Raw genomic sequence first — 20,899 nt, 5'->3', positions numbered from 1 at the left:
ACGATTATTGGCTATGGGAGATTTGAAGGCACTGTTGGTGAAAGTGATAGGAACCACTAAACTGACAGAACTACTGAAGATGGCTGGTATAAAAATGTGTGAACAATGTAATAAGCAATAGCATGCTGTTTGACACAGTCAGGCAGAGGGTATGGCAGGCCCTGAGACAATGTTACCCACTTAAGGTGAACCCCAAGGAATAAAGGGGAGATACACTTGGAGAGGCAAATAATCCAGCAGCCTATCTGGAAAACCAGCTGAAACGGTGGAGAGTTAAAAATGAACAAGAAATAGAAGGCAACCAGTTAATGAACATTATATTCTGAACTACTGTGGTGGATGTCATTCCTCTTAAAGTCAAGCCTAGATTGGAGGAGGTGGTGGGATTGTCATTTATTTCCCACCCCCGATTCAGCGACCAGTTGGTCTCTGTGGTCGAGAAATATCGCAAAGATAGGAGAAAGACTTGCAAACCAGCAGGAAGGGCTTAAAAAGAAAGAGAGTGAAAAAAGAAAGACAATGTTGTCAATAACAACGGATCTGGTTGGAAAGACTGAAGTAAGTGATGAACTGACACAAAGTGAGTCCTATGACAAAACCAAGCAGGGCCAGAGAATTACATGCCAATAATAAATGTCTTTGGGGGAGCGTTTCCTCAAAATGTCCTATCAGAAGTGAAATTAATCTGGATATAAGCCCTAACAAGACTGGGGTCCCCAAGGGAGGGAGGGATTTAAAGGAGGATGTCAAGAAAGGCTAGGATGAGGTAAGGTTTTGAATACTAGCCCCATGTTTTAATCAGATGATAAAGGCAGAGTTGGAAGATGTACCCTTAGAAAGTATTTGATGATGTGGATGTGGATGATTTGTTGGTTTGTTCACAAGTGAGAAGCAATGTAAGAGAGAGAGACATTGTAAGTCTAAAATATTTCAGAATGTAGGACAGAGGATGATGACCTTGGGAAAGGCAGGATATAGTTCAGACTAGATTGGAAAATATGTTGAAATTGTGACGTCATTAAGAAAGATAATGAAGGAAGAAGGACAAACAAGCCTAAATAATGTTTTACAGTTAGAGCTTTTGAATGATGGAGACAAAAAGGTTTTGTTTGTAAATGTTTATTGTTAAAAGGGATCATAATAGCAAGTATGTAGGGTTTGAAATGGTGTATAAGGATGAATTAGACTTTAAGGTAATTAAATTAGAAGCCTGTAACCTTGCTCTGCTCAGTTGGCAGAAATTAAAGGCTTTAAGAGAAGAATGTGACATGAGGGAAAGTGAGAAAGATGAAGTTTATACCGACTAAGCATATGATTATGGAGTTTGTCATATGTTTAGAGCAGTAGGGAAATAGAAAGGCTTTGAGAAAAGCAACGGAGACCAAAAGTTAGCAGTAAAGTTAGACCTGATAAGAGCAATATTGAAGTCAGGGTCACTAGCTGATCAAATGCCAAGCATATAAGAAGGGAAATTAAAGTGCAGACGAATTTAAACCTGGAGATAAGGTGTATGTATGAGATTTCCGAACCACCGACCGATGTTCAGGTAGAAGGTTGATATACATGGTACCATTTCAATCATTACATGAGGGCTGTCCCGCAGCTACGAATAGATAATAGCCCTGACGTAAGTGAACAGGAGGACAAAGAAGTGAGAAAAGAGTAGAGTTTTAACAAGAACGTTGTTTGACATCAGTGGTGGGCAAATTAATGGAAAGGATACTTAAAGATAATATATATAAGAATTTGAATAAATAGGGTAGGATTAGGAAGAATTAGCATGGATTTGTGATTAGAAGGTCATGTTTGACTAATCTTGAATTTTTGAAGAGGTTATTAGGGAAATTGATGAGGGTAAGTGGTGGATGATGTCTAGATGAACTTCAGTAAGGCCTTTGACAAGGTTCAATAAGGAAGTAAGTTTGGTTAAGAAGGTTTAGTAAGGAGTAGCAAGATGGCTTAAAAAGTGGCTGTATGGGAGATGCCAGAGAGTAATGGTGGATGGCTGTTTGTCAGGTTGGAGGTCAGTGACTAGAGGGGTACCTCAGGGATCTGTGTTGGGTCCACTGTTGTTTGTCATGTACATCAATATTCTGGATGCTGGTGTGGTAAATTGGATTAATAAGTATGCAGATGATACTAAGATAGGTGGTGTTGTGAATAATGAAGTAGATTTTCAAAGTCTACAGAGAGATTTAGGTCATTTGGAAGAGTGGGCTGAAAGATGACAGATGGGTTTAATGTTAATAAGTGTGAGGTGATAAATCTTGGAAGGACAAATCAAAATTGGACGTACATGGTAAATGGTTGTGAATTGAGGAATGAAGTTGAACAGAGGGATCTAGGAATAACTGTGCATAGTTCCCTGAAGGTGGAATCTCATGTAGATAGGGTGGTAAAGAAAGCTTTTGGTGTGCTGGCCTTTATAAATCAGAGCATTGTGCATAGAAGTTGGGTTGTAATGTTAAAATTGTACAAAGCATTGGTGAGGCCAATTGTGGAGTATGGTGTACAATTTTGATAGGCAAATTATAGGAAAGATGTCAACAAAATAGAGCGAGTACAGAGGAGATTAACTAGAATGTTGCCTGGGTTTCAGCAACTAAGATACAGAGAAAGGTTGAACAAGTTAGGTCTTTATTCTTTGGAGAGGAAGAAGGTTAAGGGGGGATTGATAGAGGTCTTTAAAATGATGAGAGGGATAGACAGAGTTGACGTAGATAAGGTTTTTCCGTTGAGAGTAGGGAAGATTGAAACAAGAGGACATGATTTGAGAATTAAGGGACTGAAGTTTAGGGGTAACATGAAGGGGAACTTCTTTACTGAGAGAGTGGCAACTGTGTGGAATGAGCTTCCAGTGGAAGTGGTGGAGGTAAGTTCGATTTTATCATTTAAAAATGAATTGGATAGGTATATGGACGGGAAAGAAATGGAGGGTTATGGTCTGAGTGCAGGTAGATGGGACTAGGTGACAGTAAGTGTTTGGCAAGGACTAGAAGGGCCAAGGTGGCCTGTTTCATTGATGTCATTGTTATATGGTTAAGATAATGTGAGGATTTTGGAGACATTAGTGACTATGAAATTGGTGTAAATAAGATCAGAATAACGGGTGTATGTGTCTTGTTTGGTGAACAATGTTTCAATTTCATACATAATAATACTAGCCCGGAGGGGTCTTTCACTAAAGCCATGGATAAGTTAAAAACCTAAGGAGTAAGGTTAAAAGAAACGTAGAGTTAAGACATCAATTGTGTGGGTGGGTGGAGAGGATGTTGGGGGGTTTGGGGAGAATGGCTGATTCAAATTGGTCTGACCATTGGGGTCGTACTACTTGCAGTGGCAATAATGTTGTGCTGTGTTTTCCCCTGTATTAAGTCCCTCCTGGTGAAAGATACTGTGAAACAACTGCCAATGATAACGGATGCAGACGAATCCGGCCCTAAAGGAAAGTGGACCTGGGTGATAGAATACTACTACGATGAAGAAGAACTGTTAGGAAAATGTTAAATGTAGCCTGCAAGGGGAGCTGGATCTTTTTTCCTGCCTCACGTAATGGGGGTGGGTTTTTGGTCCAGTTTCCCAAGGAGCCAGTGAAAGAACATTACACAGCATTACGTAAAATTAATTAAAAGAGCCTGCATTTTAGGGCTATATGAGTGATTAGACCTGGGGAATGTGTGTGTAGTTTTCTTTGTCTTTTGAGACTTTGTAAAGTCTCAGAGAAGGAAGTTATATAGAAGTTTTATAGAATGTATATAGAAGAAACACGTTACTTCTTAATTTTACCAATATGCTTAAAACATTTAGTAAAACTCGCAGATGTCAGCTATTTTTATGTGATCAGAAGTCAAGGCCCAAAAACATGTTATTGCTTAGTTTATTTTGCTTTAGCTTAGAACATCATGGTAACTCAGAGATTGGAGATAAAGGGCAAGGACAGTAAGAGGTTAAAGTTAGTAAAAATACATGCATGCTAAGCAGCCAAAGATAAGAACTGAAATTGTAATAAAACGCTGCCTGAAATTATGGATCAGAGAACATTTGGAGAGTGGCCAAGCTGTACTATCTCTGAATGTTCCAGGCCCAGATTTGTGCAAATTAAAGGCTTTTCGTCTTCTTGAAGAATTCTCCATGTCCGTGTCATCTTATCCTAACTTTGAGTCTTGTAAACCACGACACTGCCTGATCCGCTGTTAATCCAGCACTCTGTGAAACGTCACCTATCCATGTTCTCCACAGATGCTGCCTGACCCGCTGAGTTACTCCAGCACTCTGTGAAACATCACCTATCCACGTTCTCCACAGATGCTGCCTGACCCGCTGAGTTACTCCAGCACTCAGTGAAACGTCACCTATCCATGTTCTCCAGATGCTGCCTGACCCGCTGAGTTACTCCAGCACTCTGTGAAACATCACCTACCCATGTTCTCCACAGATGCTGCCTGACCCACTGAGTTACTCCAGCACTCTGTGAAACGTCACCTATCCATGTTCTCCACAGATGCTGCCTGACCCGCAGTTACTCCAGCACTCTGTAAAACATCACCTATCCATGTTCTCCACAGATGCTGCCTGACCCGCAGAGTTACTCACTCCAGCACTCACTCTGTGCCAATATTTGGGATTTGTTGCTGATTAAATATTTGCACCAATCAGACATTGCATTTTTGATGTCTTAGTATATGATTAGTGTTCCAGGCAGAATATTTATGATACAATAATAAGTTGATATTAACAGGAATAATACAAGATGAGATAGAAAGATAGATATTATTTTCCATGGTGTGTTTATTAAATGAAAAAAGTAAATTCAGTATGAAACAAACATTTTCCACTATTATATCGGGAGTTTACATTATTTTTATGAATGATCCCTACTCAGTATTTATGAAATTTTAAAGATTGTGCAAATTGTTTGTTATTTATATTCATTCTACAGAAACCTAAAAGAAATATCAGCAAATATGTCCAGCTGGAGTAGATGTACACACATGGTTAGTAATTCTTCACCTGATTGACTTACTTTACACAGTCTGAAGAGGTTGTCACATGCTGTTCGGCAGCATTGTCCTGGCATCTTTGGCCCACATTGTCCTGGCATCTTTGGCCCACATTGTCCTGGCATGGTTTCACTACATTGTCTGGGCATGTTTGCACTGCAATGTCTTGGAATCGTGGGACTGCTTTGTCCTGGCATGGTTTCACCGCATTGTCCTGGCATGGTTTCATCAACCGCATTGTCCGGGCATGGCTTCACCACGTTCTCCTGCCATGGTTCAAACCGTATTGTCCAGAACATGGTTTCACCGCATTGTCCTGCCATGGTTTCACCGCATGTCCGGGCATGGTTGCACCGCATTGTCCTGCCATGTTTTCAACCGCATTGTCCTGCCATCAGGTTCACCGTATTGTCCTGCATGGTTTCACCGATTGTCCTGCATGGTTTCACCGCATTGTCCTGCCATGGTTTTCACCGGATTGGTCCTGCCTGGTTTCACCGTATTGTCCTGGCATGGTTTCACCAGCGTGCTCCTGACCTGTTCACCGTCATTGTCCTGGCATGGTTTCACCGCATTGTCCTGGCATGGTTTCACCGCATTGTCCTGGCATGGTTTCACCGCATTGTCCTGACATGGTTTCACCACGTTCTCCTGGCATGGTTTCACCGCATTGTCCTGGCATGGTTTCACCGCATTGTCCTGGCATGGTTTCACCACGTTCTCCTGGCATGGTTTCACCGCATTGTCCTGGCATGGTTTCACCGCATTGTCCTGGCATGGTTTCACCGCATTGTCCTGGCATGGTTTCACCACGTTCTCCTGACATGGTTTCACCGCATTGTCCTGGCATGGTTTCACCGCATTGTCCTGGCATGGTTTCACCACGTTCTCCTGGCATGGTTTCACCGCATTGCACTGGCATGGTTTCACCGCATTGTCCTGGCATGGTTTCACCGCATTGTCCTGGCATGGTTTCACCGCATTGTCCTGGCATGGTTTCACCGCATTGTCCTGGCATGGTTTCACCGCATTGTCCTGGCATGGTTTCACCGCATTGTCCTGGCATGGTTTCACCGCGTTGTCCTGGCATGGTTTCACCGCATTGTCCTGGCCATGGTTTCCCGCATTGCACTGGCTATGGTTTTCACCGCATTGCACTGGCATGGTTTCACCGCATTGTCCTGACATGGTTTCAACCCGCATTGTCCTGGCATGGTTTCACCTGCATTGTCCTGGCATGGTTTCAACCGCATTGTCCTGGCATGGTTTCACACCGCATTGTCCTGGCATGGTTTCACCGCATTGTCCTGGGCATGGTTTTCAACCGCATTGTCCTGGCATGGTTTCAACCGCATTGTCCTGCCATGGTTTCACCGCATTGTCCTGGCATGGTTTCACCGCATTGTCCTGGCATGGTTTCACCGCATTGTCCTGGCATGGTTTCACCGCATTGCACTGGCATGGTTTCACCGCATTGCACTGGCATGGTTTCACCGCATTGTCCTGGCATGGTTTCACCGTATTGTCCTGGCATGGATTCACCGCATTGTCCTGGCATGGTTTCACCGCATTGTCCTGGCATGGTTTCACCGCATTGTCCTGGCATGGCTTCACCGCATTGTCCTGGCATGGTTTCACCGCATTGTCCTGGCATGGTTTCACCGCATTGCACTGGCATGGTTTCACCGCATTGCACTGACATCTTTGGCCCACATTGTCCTGACATGGTTTCACCGCATTCTCCTGACATGGTTTCACCGCATTCTCCTGGCATGGTTTCACCGCATTCTCCTGACATGGTTTCACTGCATTCTCCTGGCATGGTTTCACCGCATTCTCCTGACATGGTTTCACCGTATTGTCCTGGCATGGCTTCACTGCATTGTCCTGGCATCTTTGGCCCACATTCTCCGGGCATGTTTGGACTGCACTGTCTTGGAATCGTTGGACTGCATTGTCTTGGCATTGTTGGCACACATTTTCCTGGCATTGTTGGCCCACATGGTCCTCCTGGCATTGTTGGCCCACATGGCCCTGGCATTGTTGGCACACATTGTCTTGGCATTGTTGGCCAACATGGTCCTCCTGGCATTGTTGGCCCACATTGTCCTGGCATCGATTCATCACGTTGTCGTGACATTGTTTCCACATGTTCGCCTGGTAATACTGTTCTTCACTGGCTAGATAAGCACAAAACCAACATTTAAAAGAATGAGTCCAAGTTGAATTGCAACTCAGCCGCCCATCCTCACCTTCTGGTAATGGCTGCCTCCTTTGTACCAACCTCCCACATTCCTGCCCACCTCAGTCATCTACTTGTGTTCTGCAGAGAAGCTGCCCTGGTCATTCTGTGCCTTCTGCATAGTGTGTGCCAATGTTGATTTACAAAGTGGGAGATGGGAGTGAGGGGGAGAGGGAAAATGTAGCCAGCATCATCAGAGAACCCCCCCCCCCACACACACAACCCCCCCCCACACACACCACCACCCCCCCCACACACACCGCAACCCCCCCCCCCACACACACACCGCAACCCCCCCCCACACACACACACAACCCCCCCCCACACACAACCACCCCCCCCCACACACACCACCCCCCCCACCCCCCCCCCACACACACACAACCCCCCCCCACACACACACCACCCCCCCCCACACACACCACCCCCCCCCCCCCCCCCACCCACACACCCACCCACCACCCCCCCCCCACACACACCAATCAACCCCCCCGCCCCACACACACACCACCCCCCCACACACATCCCCCCCACACACACCCACCCCCCCCCACACACACCACACCCCCCCCACCCACACCCACACCCCCACCCCCCCCCACACACCCCCACCCCCCCCCCCCCCCCCCCCCCCACACACACCAACCCCCCCCCACACACACACACCAACCCCCCCCCACACACACACAACCCCCCACACACACACACACTAACCCCCACACACACACACACACCGCCCTAACCCCCCCCCCCCCCCCCCACCACCACCACTGTTAAAAGCATTTCCTTTCAAAACCAGGTTCATTCAATCTTTAGTTTGATGTTTAATTCCAAAGGTAAACAAGTATTCTGGCAAGGCATGAGAATATGGGAAGGTGATTGAAGACCTTGGAGATAGTGTGCACTTTCTATTCTTTGAGAGTTTCTTTGTACTTATCTATATTCTTTACAAAAGAGTTGACATAAGAGTTTATATCTGTCAATGTCATGTAAAGCATTGAAGGTTTTGTTTTGTTCATAATATATAATTGTGTATTAAGATGTGTATGGTGATGTTGTAGGTGATGCCGTACCTGGGTGGCTTTCATCAGATTGCCCAGCTGTCTGTGCTGCCGTCTCACAGAGTGCTGCAGGGCTGGGGTCTTGGGGGGTCTGGGGCTCTCTGTTGCATTGTTCCTCACATGGCTGGCAATCGGACGAAGGTCCCGGGGAGCAGTACTGCAAGGGGGCAACATCAGAATGAGCAAGAACGCAGCAAGCAGTTCGCTTCTTACACACAAAACGCTGGAGTAACTCAGCGGGACAGACTGCAGAAGGGTCTTGACCCGAAACATCGCCCATTTCTTCTCTCCATAAAATCCTGCCTGTCCCGCTGAGTTACTCCACCATTTTAACATAGAAACATAGAAATTAGGTGCAGGAGTAGGCCATTCGGCCCTTCGAGCCTGCACCGCCATTCAATATGATCATGGCTGATCATCCAACTCAGTATCCCGTACCTGCCTTCTCTCCATACCCTCTGATCCCCTTAGCCACAAGGGCCACATCTAACTCCCTCTTAAATATAGCCAATGAACTGGCCTCAACTACCCTCTGTGGCAGAGAGTTCCAGAGATTCACCACTCTCTGTGTGAAAAAAGTTCTTCTCATCTCGGTTTTAAAGGATTTCCGCATTATCCTTAAGCTGTGACCCCTTGTCCTGGACTTCCCCAACATCGGGAGCAATCTTCCTGCATCTAGCCTGTCCAACCCCTTAAGAATTTGTAAGTTTCTATAAGATCCCCTCTCAATCTCCTAAATTCTAGAGAGTATAAACCAAGTCTATCCAGTCTTTCTTCATAAGACAGTCCTGACATCCCAGGAATCAGTCTGGTGAACCTTCTCTGCACTCCCTCTATGGCAATAATGTCCTTCCTCAGATTTGGAGATCAAAACTGTACGCAATACTCCAGGTGTGGTCTCACCAAGACCCTGTACAACTGCAGTAGAACCTCCCTGCTCCTATACTCAAATCCTTTTGCTATGAAAGCTAACATACCATTCGCTTTCTTCACTGCCTGCTGCACCTGCATGCCTACTTTCAATGACTGGTGTACCATGACACCCAGGTCTCGCTGCATCTCCCCTTTTCCTAGTCGGCCACCATTTAGATAATAGTCTGCTTTCCTGTTTTTGCCACCAAAATGGATAACCTCACATTTATCCACATTTTGTGTCTATCTTCGGTATAAACCAGCATCTGCAGTTCCTTCCTACACAATTGAGATCTTTGTATAAGAAATAAAACAATTGCGACTCAAACGTAATGTAGACAAACAGAATGGAAACAGTCCCTTCGGCCCAACCCATTCATGCTGACCATGGTGTCCCATCTACACTTGTCTCATATCTTTGCTGAGCCCATATTCCTCCAAGCCATTCCAAACAATTAACCTGTCCAACTTTCTTTTAAATGTTGTGATAATCCCTGCTTCAACTACCTCCTCTGGCAGCTTGTTCCTTACACCCACCACCCTCTGGGTGAAAATGTTGCCCAGAGGTTCCTATTAAATCTTCCCCCCCCTCACCTTAACCCTATTCCCCTACTCTGGGTAAAAGACTCTATCAAAAGATTCTATGTGATGCCTGACCCGCTGAGTTACCCCAGCACTTTTGTGTCATAAGGAATAGGAGTAGAATTAGGTCATTCGGCCCATCAAGTCTACTCCGCCATTCAATCATGGCTGATCTATCTCTCCCTCCTAACTCCATTCTCTTGCCTTCTCTCCATAACATCTGAAATGGGTTTTTTCTTCCACCTATTGCTTGCCGGCTTAAGAATAAGGGGTAGGCCATTTAGGACTTAGATGCGGAAAAACTTTTTCACACAGAGAGTTGTGAACCTGTGGAATTCTCTGCCACAGACGGCAGTGGAGGCAAATTCACTGGATGTTTTCAAGACAGAGTTAGATTAAGCTCTGAGGGCTAACGGAATCAAGGGATATGGGGAGAAAGCAGGAACGGGGTAATGATTGTGGATGATCAGCCATGACCACAATGAATGGCGGTACTGGCCTGAAGGGCTAAATGGCCTACTCCTGCACCTATTGTCTGTGTTTCTCGCCCCCCCCCCCCCCCTTCTCCAGCAGTTTTCTCCCCCCTACTCCATCGGTCTGAAGATCCTGACCCAAAACATGGTCGGCCCATTCCCCTGTCAGTCACTGCCTGAGCCGTTGAGTTTGTCCAGCTGTGTTGCACATTGCTGTGTGTAACTCAGTGGAAAGCAGGGTGCAGCTCTGGACAATGAGAGTCTAGCACACACAGGGGCCTAAACCCTTGCATTGTCAGACCAGCGTCGAGCTACACACCATGATGCACTGCCTGGTAGTGCCCCCTGTCACTATGGAAACCAGCCTGTGTTCAGCCATTCCGTCTGTAGTGTCAGTGGAATACAGTGTACACTGGCTGGCAGGCCATCTGTGTCCTGTAGCCTTCATTAAACTGCACTCAGTGCACCCCCCCCCCCCTACACCCTCACGACCCTCCCCCACACCCTCACCCCCTTCCCCACACCTTCCCCCCTCCCCCACACCCTTCCCCCCACACACCCTCACCCACACCATCACCCCCACACTCTCACCCCCACACCCACACCACCCCCACACTCTCACCCCCTTCCCCATACCCTCCCCCCTCCCCTCACCCCCCTTCTCCACACCCTCCCCCACACCCTGCCCCTTCCCCACATCCAACCCTCAGTACCTGTCACCCCTAAGGATAAGTGTCCAGGATGCATCCCACCACACCTCCATGTTTCCCAGTAGCTGGCTTTGCGGAGTGTTTATGCAATGTATCTTTACACTAAAGTGGAGACAATGACGCAAGCTGGAAAGTGTCACTCTGCCCTCTCATCCCCATCCCCTCACTTTTACTCACTCCCCCATTCCCCTCCCCTCCCGTGTTCCAAGTGGACCCCACCAATTACTCCCACCCCTCTCAATACTCTCTTCTTCTCTTCTAGCTTTCCTTCCCCCCCCACTCATAACCCCTAAACGCCATCCATGTTCTCCAGAGATGCTGCCTGACCTTCAGTCAGAGGGTGGTGAATCTGTGGAACTCATTGCCACAGACGGCTGTGGAGGCCAAGTCAGTGGATATTGTTTAAGGCAGAAATTGATAGTTACTTGATTAGTACGGGTGTCAGGGGTTATGGGGAGAAGGCAGGAACGGGGTACTGATTGTGGATGATCAGACAAGACCACATTGAATGGCAGTGCTGCCTTGAAGGGCCAAATGGCCTACTCCTGCACCTATAGTCTATTGTCTATGATCCAGTGAGTTACTCCAGCACTTTGTGTCCTTGTGTGTATTGAGCAGCATCAGCAGTGCTTGTGTCAACATGTCTTTACTGGGATTACAATGAAGTGAAACACAAGAGTGCAGCAGAGCACCTCTGGGATGATGGGGATGTTTGCTTCAAAGAGGTGACCCTGGAGGCTTCTCGGGAGGTTCCCTGCATCAGCAGTCACGGTGGTGATTCCCAGAGCGTCCTTCAGGGTCAGGATGAGCCTGCCCTTGTAGAAGGCAGAGATGCTGCTGTCCTCCTGTACGTACTGGTCAATCACCCAGTCGATCATCTCACAGTCATCCTCCCACTCATAGGGAAGAAGCAGAGAGCTCTGCCGGGTCCACACCCTGCCGCTCTGCGCCGCGTTCCATGGGAAGAGGCTGCCAAAGGCAAGGGACAGTCGTCAGTACATAGCACTCTGTGGAAACCTCCCTGCACTGTGACACAAAGTGGTGGCACGGTCACGCAGCGGGTAGAGCTGCTGCCTCACAGCGCCAGAGACCCGGGTTCCATCCCGACTACGGGTGCTGTCTGTACGGAGTTTGTACGTTCTTCCCGTGACCTGCGTGGGTTTTCTCCGAGATCTTTGGTTTCCTCCCACACTCCAAAGACGTACAGGTTTGTAGGTTAATTGGCTTGGTATAATTGTAAAATTGTCCCTAGTGTGTGTAGGACAATGTTAATGTGTGCGGGGATCGCTGGTTAGTGCGGACTCGGTGGGCCGAAGGGCCTGTATCCGCGCTGTATCTCTAAACTAAACTAAAGAGCTAGGGTAACTCAGTGGGTCAGGCAGCATCTCTGGAGAAAAGGAATGGGTGACGTTTCGGGTTGAGACCATTCTTCAGACTGAGAGTCAGGGGATAGGGAAACAAGATATATAGATGGTGATGTAGTGAGATACAGAACAAAGGAATGAAAGATATGCAAAAAAGTAATGATGATAAAGGAAACAGGTTAGTTATGGGTTAGGTGAAAGCAAGTTACAGACAATGAAACTCAACAAGATCACTTTCAAGCTAGTACGACTTGGGTGGGGGAGGGACGGAGAGAGAGGGTTACTGGAAGTTAGAGAAATCAGTCTGAAGAAAGGTCTCGACCCGAAACGTCACCCATTACTTCTCTCCAGAGATGCTGCCTGTCCCGCTGAGTTACTCCAGCATATTGTGGCAACCTACAATATTAATACTGCTGGGTTAGCATCAATGAAGGAGCTTGGATGCATGAGCAGACCCTGCTTGGGTCTAGTGTGCTTGTGGCCTCACTCTGGTAACAGAGGTGGCCCAGGACAGAAAGGTTAGCTTGGGAATCATATTCCAATCAAAGACACAAAGTGTGGAGTAACACAGCAGGTTAGTATAGTTTCGTTTCGAGATGGAGCATGAAAACAGGCCCTTTGGCCCACCGAGTCCGTGCCGACCCGCGATCCCCATACACCAGCACTATCCTACACACTAGGGACAATTTACAATTCTACCACAGCCACAATTTACAATTTTACCTCCCACGTTCCATGGTACCTGCACGTCTTTGGAGTGTGGGAGGAAACCGGAGCACCCCGTGAAAACCCACGTGGTCACAGGGAGAACGTACAAACTCTGTACAGACAGCACCCATAGTCAGGATCGAACCCGGGTCTCTGACGCTGTAAGGCAGCAACTCTACCGCTGCCCCACCGTGCCACCCATAAGGCAGCATCTCTGGAGAACATGGATAGGCAGGTGTTCACAGCGAGCCACAGTTATACCCACTAGCTCTGGTCCTCTGGCCCCCTTCGTGCCCCAACGGGCCAGGCCGCACCATAGCTCCAGACCCCTGCCCCCATGGGTCAAGCCACACCTTTGCTTCAGACACCTGCCCCCATGGGTCAAGCCACACCTTGGCTTCAGACACCTGCCCCTTCCCTGCCCAATGCGCCAGGCCACACCTTGACTCACCTCAAGCAGACACTACACTGCACCCACAGTTCTCCATCCGATGCCAACTCATCAGCGGGCCAGGGGGGGGCAGGTGCCGGGCACAGGGGGCATGGAAGCACCGACCATTGACGGTGATTGATGAGGTCACTGAAACCTTATGGTGACGTCATCGCACACAAGGCCATGACACTGTCGCCATGGAGACGGTGGGACATTGATTTGCACGGGAGTAGCAGCCACCGAGAGATGGCATGAAGTCAGAACGAGGAGATCAGGAGAGGAATGAAGTGGGAACAAAGGTCCCGACCTGAAACGTCATCTATCCATGTTCCCCACAGATGCTGCCTGACCCGCTGAGTTACTCCAGCACTCTGTGAAACGTCACCTATCCATGTTCCCCACAGATGCTGCCTGAGCCACTGAGTTACTCCAGCACTTTGTGTCTTTTTTTGTAAATCAGCATCTGCAGTTCCCTTTTATTACGTTAAGTGATGACTAACCTCTTCTCCTGAAGGTGCTTTGAGGTGATGTCACTGATCCTGGTGTCAAAGTAGTGCTGGTCTGACCTGTCCTTGGCGGCACGGGTACCTTTACCGCCACGATCCCCACAACACTCATCGTCCTGCTTGCTCTTTCTGCGGCCACAGCTGTAACATCTGCTCTGGGGACCTTTACCCTGCCCGGTGTCAGCCTGACCCTCACTCTCTGGGAACAAATGCAAAGGGGTTACAGCATCATTTTACGAGGATGTTGCCAGGACTCAAGTGCCTCATCTACAGGGAGAGGTTGGGCAGGTTAGGACTTTATTCCTGGTGGGGGGGTTGCAAGATGATGAGGGGTGATCTTATAGAGGGGTACAAAATCATAAATAGAATAGATGAGGTGAGAGCACAATCTTTTACCCAGTAGCGGAATCAAAAACTAGAGGACATAGGTTTAAGGTGAAAGGGGAAAGATTTAATCGAAACCAGAGGGGCATCTTTTTCACACTAAGGGTGGTGGGTGTATGGAACGAGCTGCCAGAGGAGGTAGTTGAGGCTGGGACTATTGCATAGTTTAAGAAACAGTTTGACAGGTACATGGATAGGACAGGTTTGGAGGGATACAGACCAAACACAGGCAGGTGGGACTAGTGTAGCCGGGACATGTTGGCCGGTGTGGACAAGTTGGGCTGAAGGGCCTGTTTCCATGCTGTCTCTCTCTGATCTTCCTCACCAATCACAATGCTGGTGTCAGGCTTACCATCGTCATAATCTGCGGCCTTCTTGGAATACTTCCTCCCACTGGTTGGGCTTTGCTTCTTTTCTATCAGTCGGTCCTCACTGGTAAAATGCACCGTGTAACTTTCACTAAGACTTGCCTAATAAATTCATATTTATCATGTCATATACAAACATTGAAATTCTTATCGCAGGCATTCCATGCCCGATTGCACAATGTCCATATTTTGTGTATAGTTTTATAAAAGTAGTATTGACGGGGAGAATAACTTTGACATGACACTAATGTGCCACTCTGAGGAAATGGACGGAAATAGGCCCTTCGGCCCATCTTGTCCATGCCGACCAAGTTGGAATATTGGGCTAGTCCCATTTGCCTATTTGGCCCATAGCCCTCTCAACACTTCCTATCCATACATATATATCCAAATGTATTTTAACAGTCAGATTGTATCCACTTCCAAAAGTAGATTTCCTTTAAAAGTGTAACAATATTCACCTAATTCTCCCTACTCCATTGGGCATAAGGTACAGAAGTTTGAAAGCCCGCACCACCAGACTCAGGAACAGCTTCTTCCCCTCTGTTATCAGGCTTCTGAACGGTCCTTCCATAAGCTAGGGTACTGTCCTAATCACCTCTACCCCATTGCGGACATTGGACTTTGTCTGTGGAACTGGTGCGCTACAATGCTGAGAACTATATTCTGCACTCTGTATCTTCCCCTTTGCTCCACCTATTATACTGGAGTTTGACATGCTTATATTTATGTATGATATTATCTAATCTGATTGGATAGCATGCAAAACAAAGCTCTTCACTGTACGTCGGTACACGTGACAATGACAAACCTGAACCTAAACTGAATTGGTCATCTTTAGGAAAATAAACAAAGCTCCAAGGCTTGGGTCGTTAATTTGACTGCTCTATTCCAGAACGTTTCTCTCAACTATCACCCCATTGTGATGCTGTGGCCCTGGTCCTTATTCAGATGTTTTAAACCCTGCTGCCACATGCTTGGCCTCACTGACTTGTCAAACAGGATTGACTGTCGCAAACTCTTGTGGAAGTTACAATCTTGTGGGCTACTGTACTATAAAGGACATGCCAAGCTCTGTGAATGATCGAAACAACAAATACAAATAAACATTTCGAGCAAGGTCCACCTTAGTTCATTGTCGATCATGCCCGCCCATCAACCATTTTTAATTCACTGTTTATACAATTTCATGACCAAGGCTCCCACTCCAGATATTTAGTTTAGTTTAATTGAGAGATACAGCACAGAAACAGGCCCTTCGGCTCACATAGTGTCTGCACCGATCAGTGATCTCCACACATTATCCCTATCCTACACACTGGGGACAATGTTTACAACTTACCAACGCCAATTAACTTACAAACTTATAACCATATAACAATTACAGCACGGAAACAGGCCATCTCGGCCCTACAAGTCCGTACCGAACAATTATTTTCCCTTAGTCCCACCTGCCTGCACTCATACCATAACCCTCCATTCCCTTCTCATCCATATGCCTATCCAATTTATTTTTAAATGATACCAACGAACCTGCCTCCACCACTTCCACTGGAAGCTCATTCCACACCGCTACCACTCTCTGAGTAAAGAAGTTCCCCCTCATGTTACCCCTAAACTTCTGTCCCTTAATTCTGAAGTCATGTCCTCTTGTTTGAATCTTCCCTATTCTTAAAGGGAAAAGCTTGTCCACTTCAACTCTGTCTATCCCTCTCATCATTTTAAAGATCTCTATCAAGTCCCCCCTTAACCTTCTGCGCTCCAGAGAATAAAGACCTAACTTATTCAACCTTTCTCTGTAACTTAGTTGTTGAAACCCAGGCAACATTCTAGTAAATCTCCTCTGTACTCTCTCTATTTTGTTGACATCCTTCCTATAATTGGGCGACCAAAATTGTACACCATACTCCAGATTTGGTCTCACCAATGCCTTGTACAATTTTAACATTACATCCCAGCTTCTATACTCAATGCTCTGATTTATAAAGGCTAGCATACCAAAAGCTTTCTTTACCACCCTATCTATATGAGATTCCACCTTCAAGGAACTATGCACGGTTATTCCCAGATCCCTCTGTTCAACTGCATTCTTCAATTCCCTACCATTTACCATGTACGTCCTATTTTGATTTGTCCTGCCAAGGTGTAGCACCTCACATTTATCAGCATTAAACTCCATCTGCCATCTTTCAGCCCATTCTTCCAAATGGCCTAAATCACTCTGTAGACTTTGGAAATCCTCTTCATTATCCACAACACCCCCTATCTTGGTATAATCTGCATATTTACTAATCCAATTTACCACACCTTCATCCAGATCATTGATGTACATGACAAACAACAAAGGACCCAACACAGATCCCTGAGGCACCCCACTAGTCACCTGCCTCCAACCCGACAAACAGCCATCCACCATTACCCTCTGGCTTCTCCCATTCAGCCACTGTTGAATCCATCTTGCTACTCCTGCATTTATACCCAACAGTTGAACCTTCTTAACCAACCTTCCATGAGGAACCGTGTCAAAGGCCTTACTAAAGTCCATATAGACAACATCCACTGCTTTACCCTCATCAATTTCCCTAGTAACCTCTTCAAAAAATTCAAGAAGATTAGTCAAACATGACCTTCCAGGCACAAATCCATGTTGACTGTTCCTAATCAGACCCTGTTTATCCAGATGCTTATATATATTATCTCTAAGTATATTTTCCATTAATTTGCCCACCACTGAAGTCAAACTAACAGGTCTATAATTGCTAGGTTTACTCTTAGAACCCTTTTTAAACAATGGAACAACATGCGCAGTACGCCAATCCTCGGGGACTATTCCCGTTTCTAATTACATTTGAAATATTTCTGTCATAGCCCCGGCTATTTCTACACTAACTTCCCTCAATGTCCTAGGGAATATCCTGTCAGGACCTGGAGACTTATCCACTTTTATATTTTTCAAAAGTGTCAGTACTTCTTTTACTTTGAAACTCATAGTATCCATAGCTACTCTACTAGTTTCCCTTACCTCACATAATTCAATATCCTTCTCCTTGGTGAATACCGAAGAAAAGAAATTGTTCAATATCTCTCCCATCTCTTTTGGCTCTGCAGATAGCTGTCCACTCTCTCTCTAATGGACCAATTTTATCCCTCATTATCCTTTTGCTATTAATATAGCTGTAGAAACCCTTTGGATTTACTTTCACCTTACTTGCCAAAGCAACCTCATATCTTCTTTTAGCTTTTCTAATTTCTTTCTTAAGATTCTTTTTACATTCCTTATACTCCTCAAGCACCTCATTTACTCCATGCTGCCTATAATTATTGTAGATCTCCCTCTTTTTCCGAACAAGATGTCCAATTTCCCTTGAAAACCAGGGCTCTTTCCAATTTTTACTGTTTCCTTTCAACCGAACAGGAACATAAAGATTCTGTACTCTTAAAATTTCCCCTTTAAATGTCCTCCATTTCTCTTCTACATCCTTCCCATAAAACAAAATGTCCCAGTTCACTCCTTTTAAATCATTTCGCATCTCATCAAAGTTAGCCTTTCTCCAATCAAAAATCCCAACCCTTGGTCCAGTTCTGACCCTCTCCATAATTATATTGAAACTAATGGTATTGTGATCACTGGACCCGAAGTGCTCCCCAACGCATACCTCTGCCACCTGTCCCGTCTCATTTCCTAACAGGAGGTCCAGCACCGCCCCTCCTCTAGTAGGTACCTCTATGTATTGCTGCAAAAAACTATCCTGCACACATTTTACAAACTCCAAACCATCCAGCCCATTTACAGAATGTGTTTCCCAGTCTATGTGTGGAAAGTTGAAATCTCCCACAATCACTACCTTGTGCTTACTACTAATATCTGCTATCTCCTTACATATTTGCTCTTCCAATTCTCGATCCCCATTTGGCGGTCTATAATACACCCCTATAAGTGTTGCTACACCTTTCCCACTTCTCAGTTCCACCCAAATAGCCTCCCTAGATGAGCCCTCCAATCTATCCTGCCAAAGCACTGCTGTAATATCTTCCCTGACTAGCAATGCAACACCTCCACCTCTTGCCCCTCCAATTCTATCACATCTGAAGCAACGAAATCCTGGAATATTTAGTTTCCAATCACAGCCCTCCTGCAACCATGTTTCACTGATCACCACAACATCATACTTCCAGGTGTCTATCCAGACTCTAAGCTCATCCACCTTTTTTACAATGCTCCTAGCATTAAAATATGCACATTTAAGAAACCCCCCGCCTCTTATTCTCTGTTTATTTCCTTTTTCTTCTTTCTCCTCTTGTGTCCGAGTGCTTCCCTTTTCTGCTTCCTGCCTCCCATTCTGTCTACTAGCTTTCTCTATTTGAGTCCCTCGCCCCAACCATTCTAGTTTAAAGTCTGCCCAGTAGCCTTTGCAAATTTCCCCGCCAGGATATTGGTCCCCCTCGGGTTCAAGTGCAACCCATCCTTTCTGTACAGGTCCCACCTTCCCCAAAACTTGCACATCTTTGGAATGTGAGAGAAAACCGGAGCACCCGGAGAAAACCCACATGGTCACGGGGAGAACGTACAAACTCTGTACAGACAGCATCCGTAGTCAGGATCAAACCCAGTTCTCTGGTGCTGTAAGGCAGCAACTCTACAACTGCACCACCATGCTGCCATTTATTGTCTCTCCACAGATGCTACCTGACCCATTGAGTATTTCCAGTATTTTATTTTCCTATTTCAGATTTTCAACGTCAGTTGTATTTTGCTTTGGGATGGGTGAAGTGCTGTATCCCGGAACTTACTACCGTGAAACGTCACCTATCCATGTTCTCCACAGATGCTGCCTGACCCGCTGAGTTACTCCAGCACTCTGTGAAACGTCACCTATCCATGTTCTCCACAGATGCTGCCTGACCCGCTGAGTTACTCCAGCACTCTGTGTGCTTCATGGTTTGAGAACTCTTGGCCATTGTTACCCCCTGGTGTGACATCTTGTTCCTCCTGTCTGTCACTGCCACTACATTCACGGGCACGGCACTTTGTGTGAAGGAAGGAACTGCAGATGCTGGTTTACACTGAAGAAAGGCACAAAGTACTGGAGTAACTCAGCAGGACAGCAGCATCTCTGGAGGGAAGGGATGGGTGACGCTTCAGGAAGAGAACCTTGGTCTGTGTGTGACCTGTGCAGATATTGATCAGGGTTGATATAGGCGATCAGAGCCAGCGACCTTGCAGTGGGGGATCAGTGCCAGGTTATTGTACAGAGACCACTGCTGATTGCCAAGTGACAGAGCACTGTGTGGACGGACGGCAGCTCACCAGGCACTAACACAAAGTGTTCCACGGGCATACGCACTATCTGGTGTGCGAAGGCTCAACGCTGAAGTAGGTCATCAACTCCACCACATCCTCACACAGAGCGTGAAGCTGCATCTCGCTACGAGTGGAACAATGCTTCACTCAGGAAACATCAGTCCCCGACTCTGATCATTGTCACGTAGACAATAGCAGGAGCTCAGCACAAAACTTGGTGACCACCCTTTACGGGCAACTCTTTGTATCCCGTGGCCAGGTATGCTAACAAAGAAATTCACTGTGACTTGTCATATGTGACAATAAAGTATTCTACGTGAGGGGTGCCCCAAGAGTAACTCCCTGCCCAGTCTTGTGTCCACCTGCCCTGGCTACAGACACGTGGCAGGCACCTTCAGTACATCTAACTCTCAAAATCATGAGAGGAATTGATCGGGTAGATGCACAGAGTCACTTGCCCAGAGTAGGAGAATCGAGGACCAGAGGACATAGGTTTATGGTGCGTGGGGAAAGATTTAATAAGAACCTGAGGGGTAACATTTTCACACAAAGGGTGGTGGGTGTATGGAACGAGCTGCCAGAGGCAGTCGTTGAGGCAGGGACTATCGCAACGTTTAAGAAGCAGTTAGACAGGTACATGGATAGGACAATTCTGGAGGGATATGGGCCAATATGGGGACGACAGATGGCACAATGGGCTAAGTGTTCGGCTGGCAACCGGAAGGTAGCTGGTTCGAATCCCGCTTGGAGTGTCCTTGGGCAAGGCACTTCACCCACCTTTGCCTGTGTGTGTCCTTGGGCAAGACACTTCACCCACCTTTGCCTGTGTGTGTGGATGTAATTATGTGAAGCAC

At 46.6% G+C, this 20,899-nt stretch overlaps 2 protein-coding genes across 2 annotated transcripts in view; both read right to left on the bottom strand.

The window, feature by feature from the left end:
- The window catches only part of LOC116988202, a 35,253-nt gene that overhangs the window by 10,682 nt on the left and 3,672 nt on the right, over positions 1–20,899 (bottom strand). The window contains exons 3-5 of the mRNA XM_033044753.1: positions 11,673–11,949; positions 8,316–8,460; positions 5,024–7,180 (exon numbers count right to left, since the gene is read on the bottom strand). Of these exons, the coding sequence (XP_032900644.1) occupies positions 6,321–7,180; positions 8,316–8,460; positions 11,673–11,949 (1,282 nt within the window). The 3' untranslated portion in view covers positions 5,024–6,320. The remainder of the gene's footprint in view (positions 1–5,023; positions 7,181–8,315; positions 8,461–11,672; positions 11,950–20,899) is intronic.
- On the bottom strand, positions 5,424–6,188 carry LOC116988203 (small proline-rich protein 3-like). The gene has a single exon (XM_033044754.1). It carries the CDS (start codon positions 6,186–6,188, stop codon positions 5,424–5,426), a length of 765 nt encoding a protein of 254 aa, XP_032900645.1.

This window comes from Amblyraja radiata, chromosome 27, assembly GCF_010909765.2.
Source record: "Amblyraja radiata isolate CabotCenter1 chromosome 27, sAmbRad1.1.pri, whole genome shotgun sequence".
Classification (NCBI taxonomy): domain Eukaryota; kingdom Metazoa; phylum Chordata; class Chondrichthyes; order Rajiformes; family Rajidae; genus Amblyraja; species Amblyraja radiata.
Note: the sequence above shows the minus strand (reverse complement) of the source record. Positions and strands in the feature narration are given on the sequence as shown.

What these genes read in the sequence shown, in the direction of transcription:
- LOC116988203 (XM_033044754.1), bottom strand. Translation starts at nt 6,188, where the DNA reads ATGTCAGGACAATGCGGTGAAACCATGCCAGTGCAATGCGGTGAAAAC.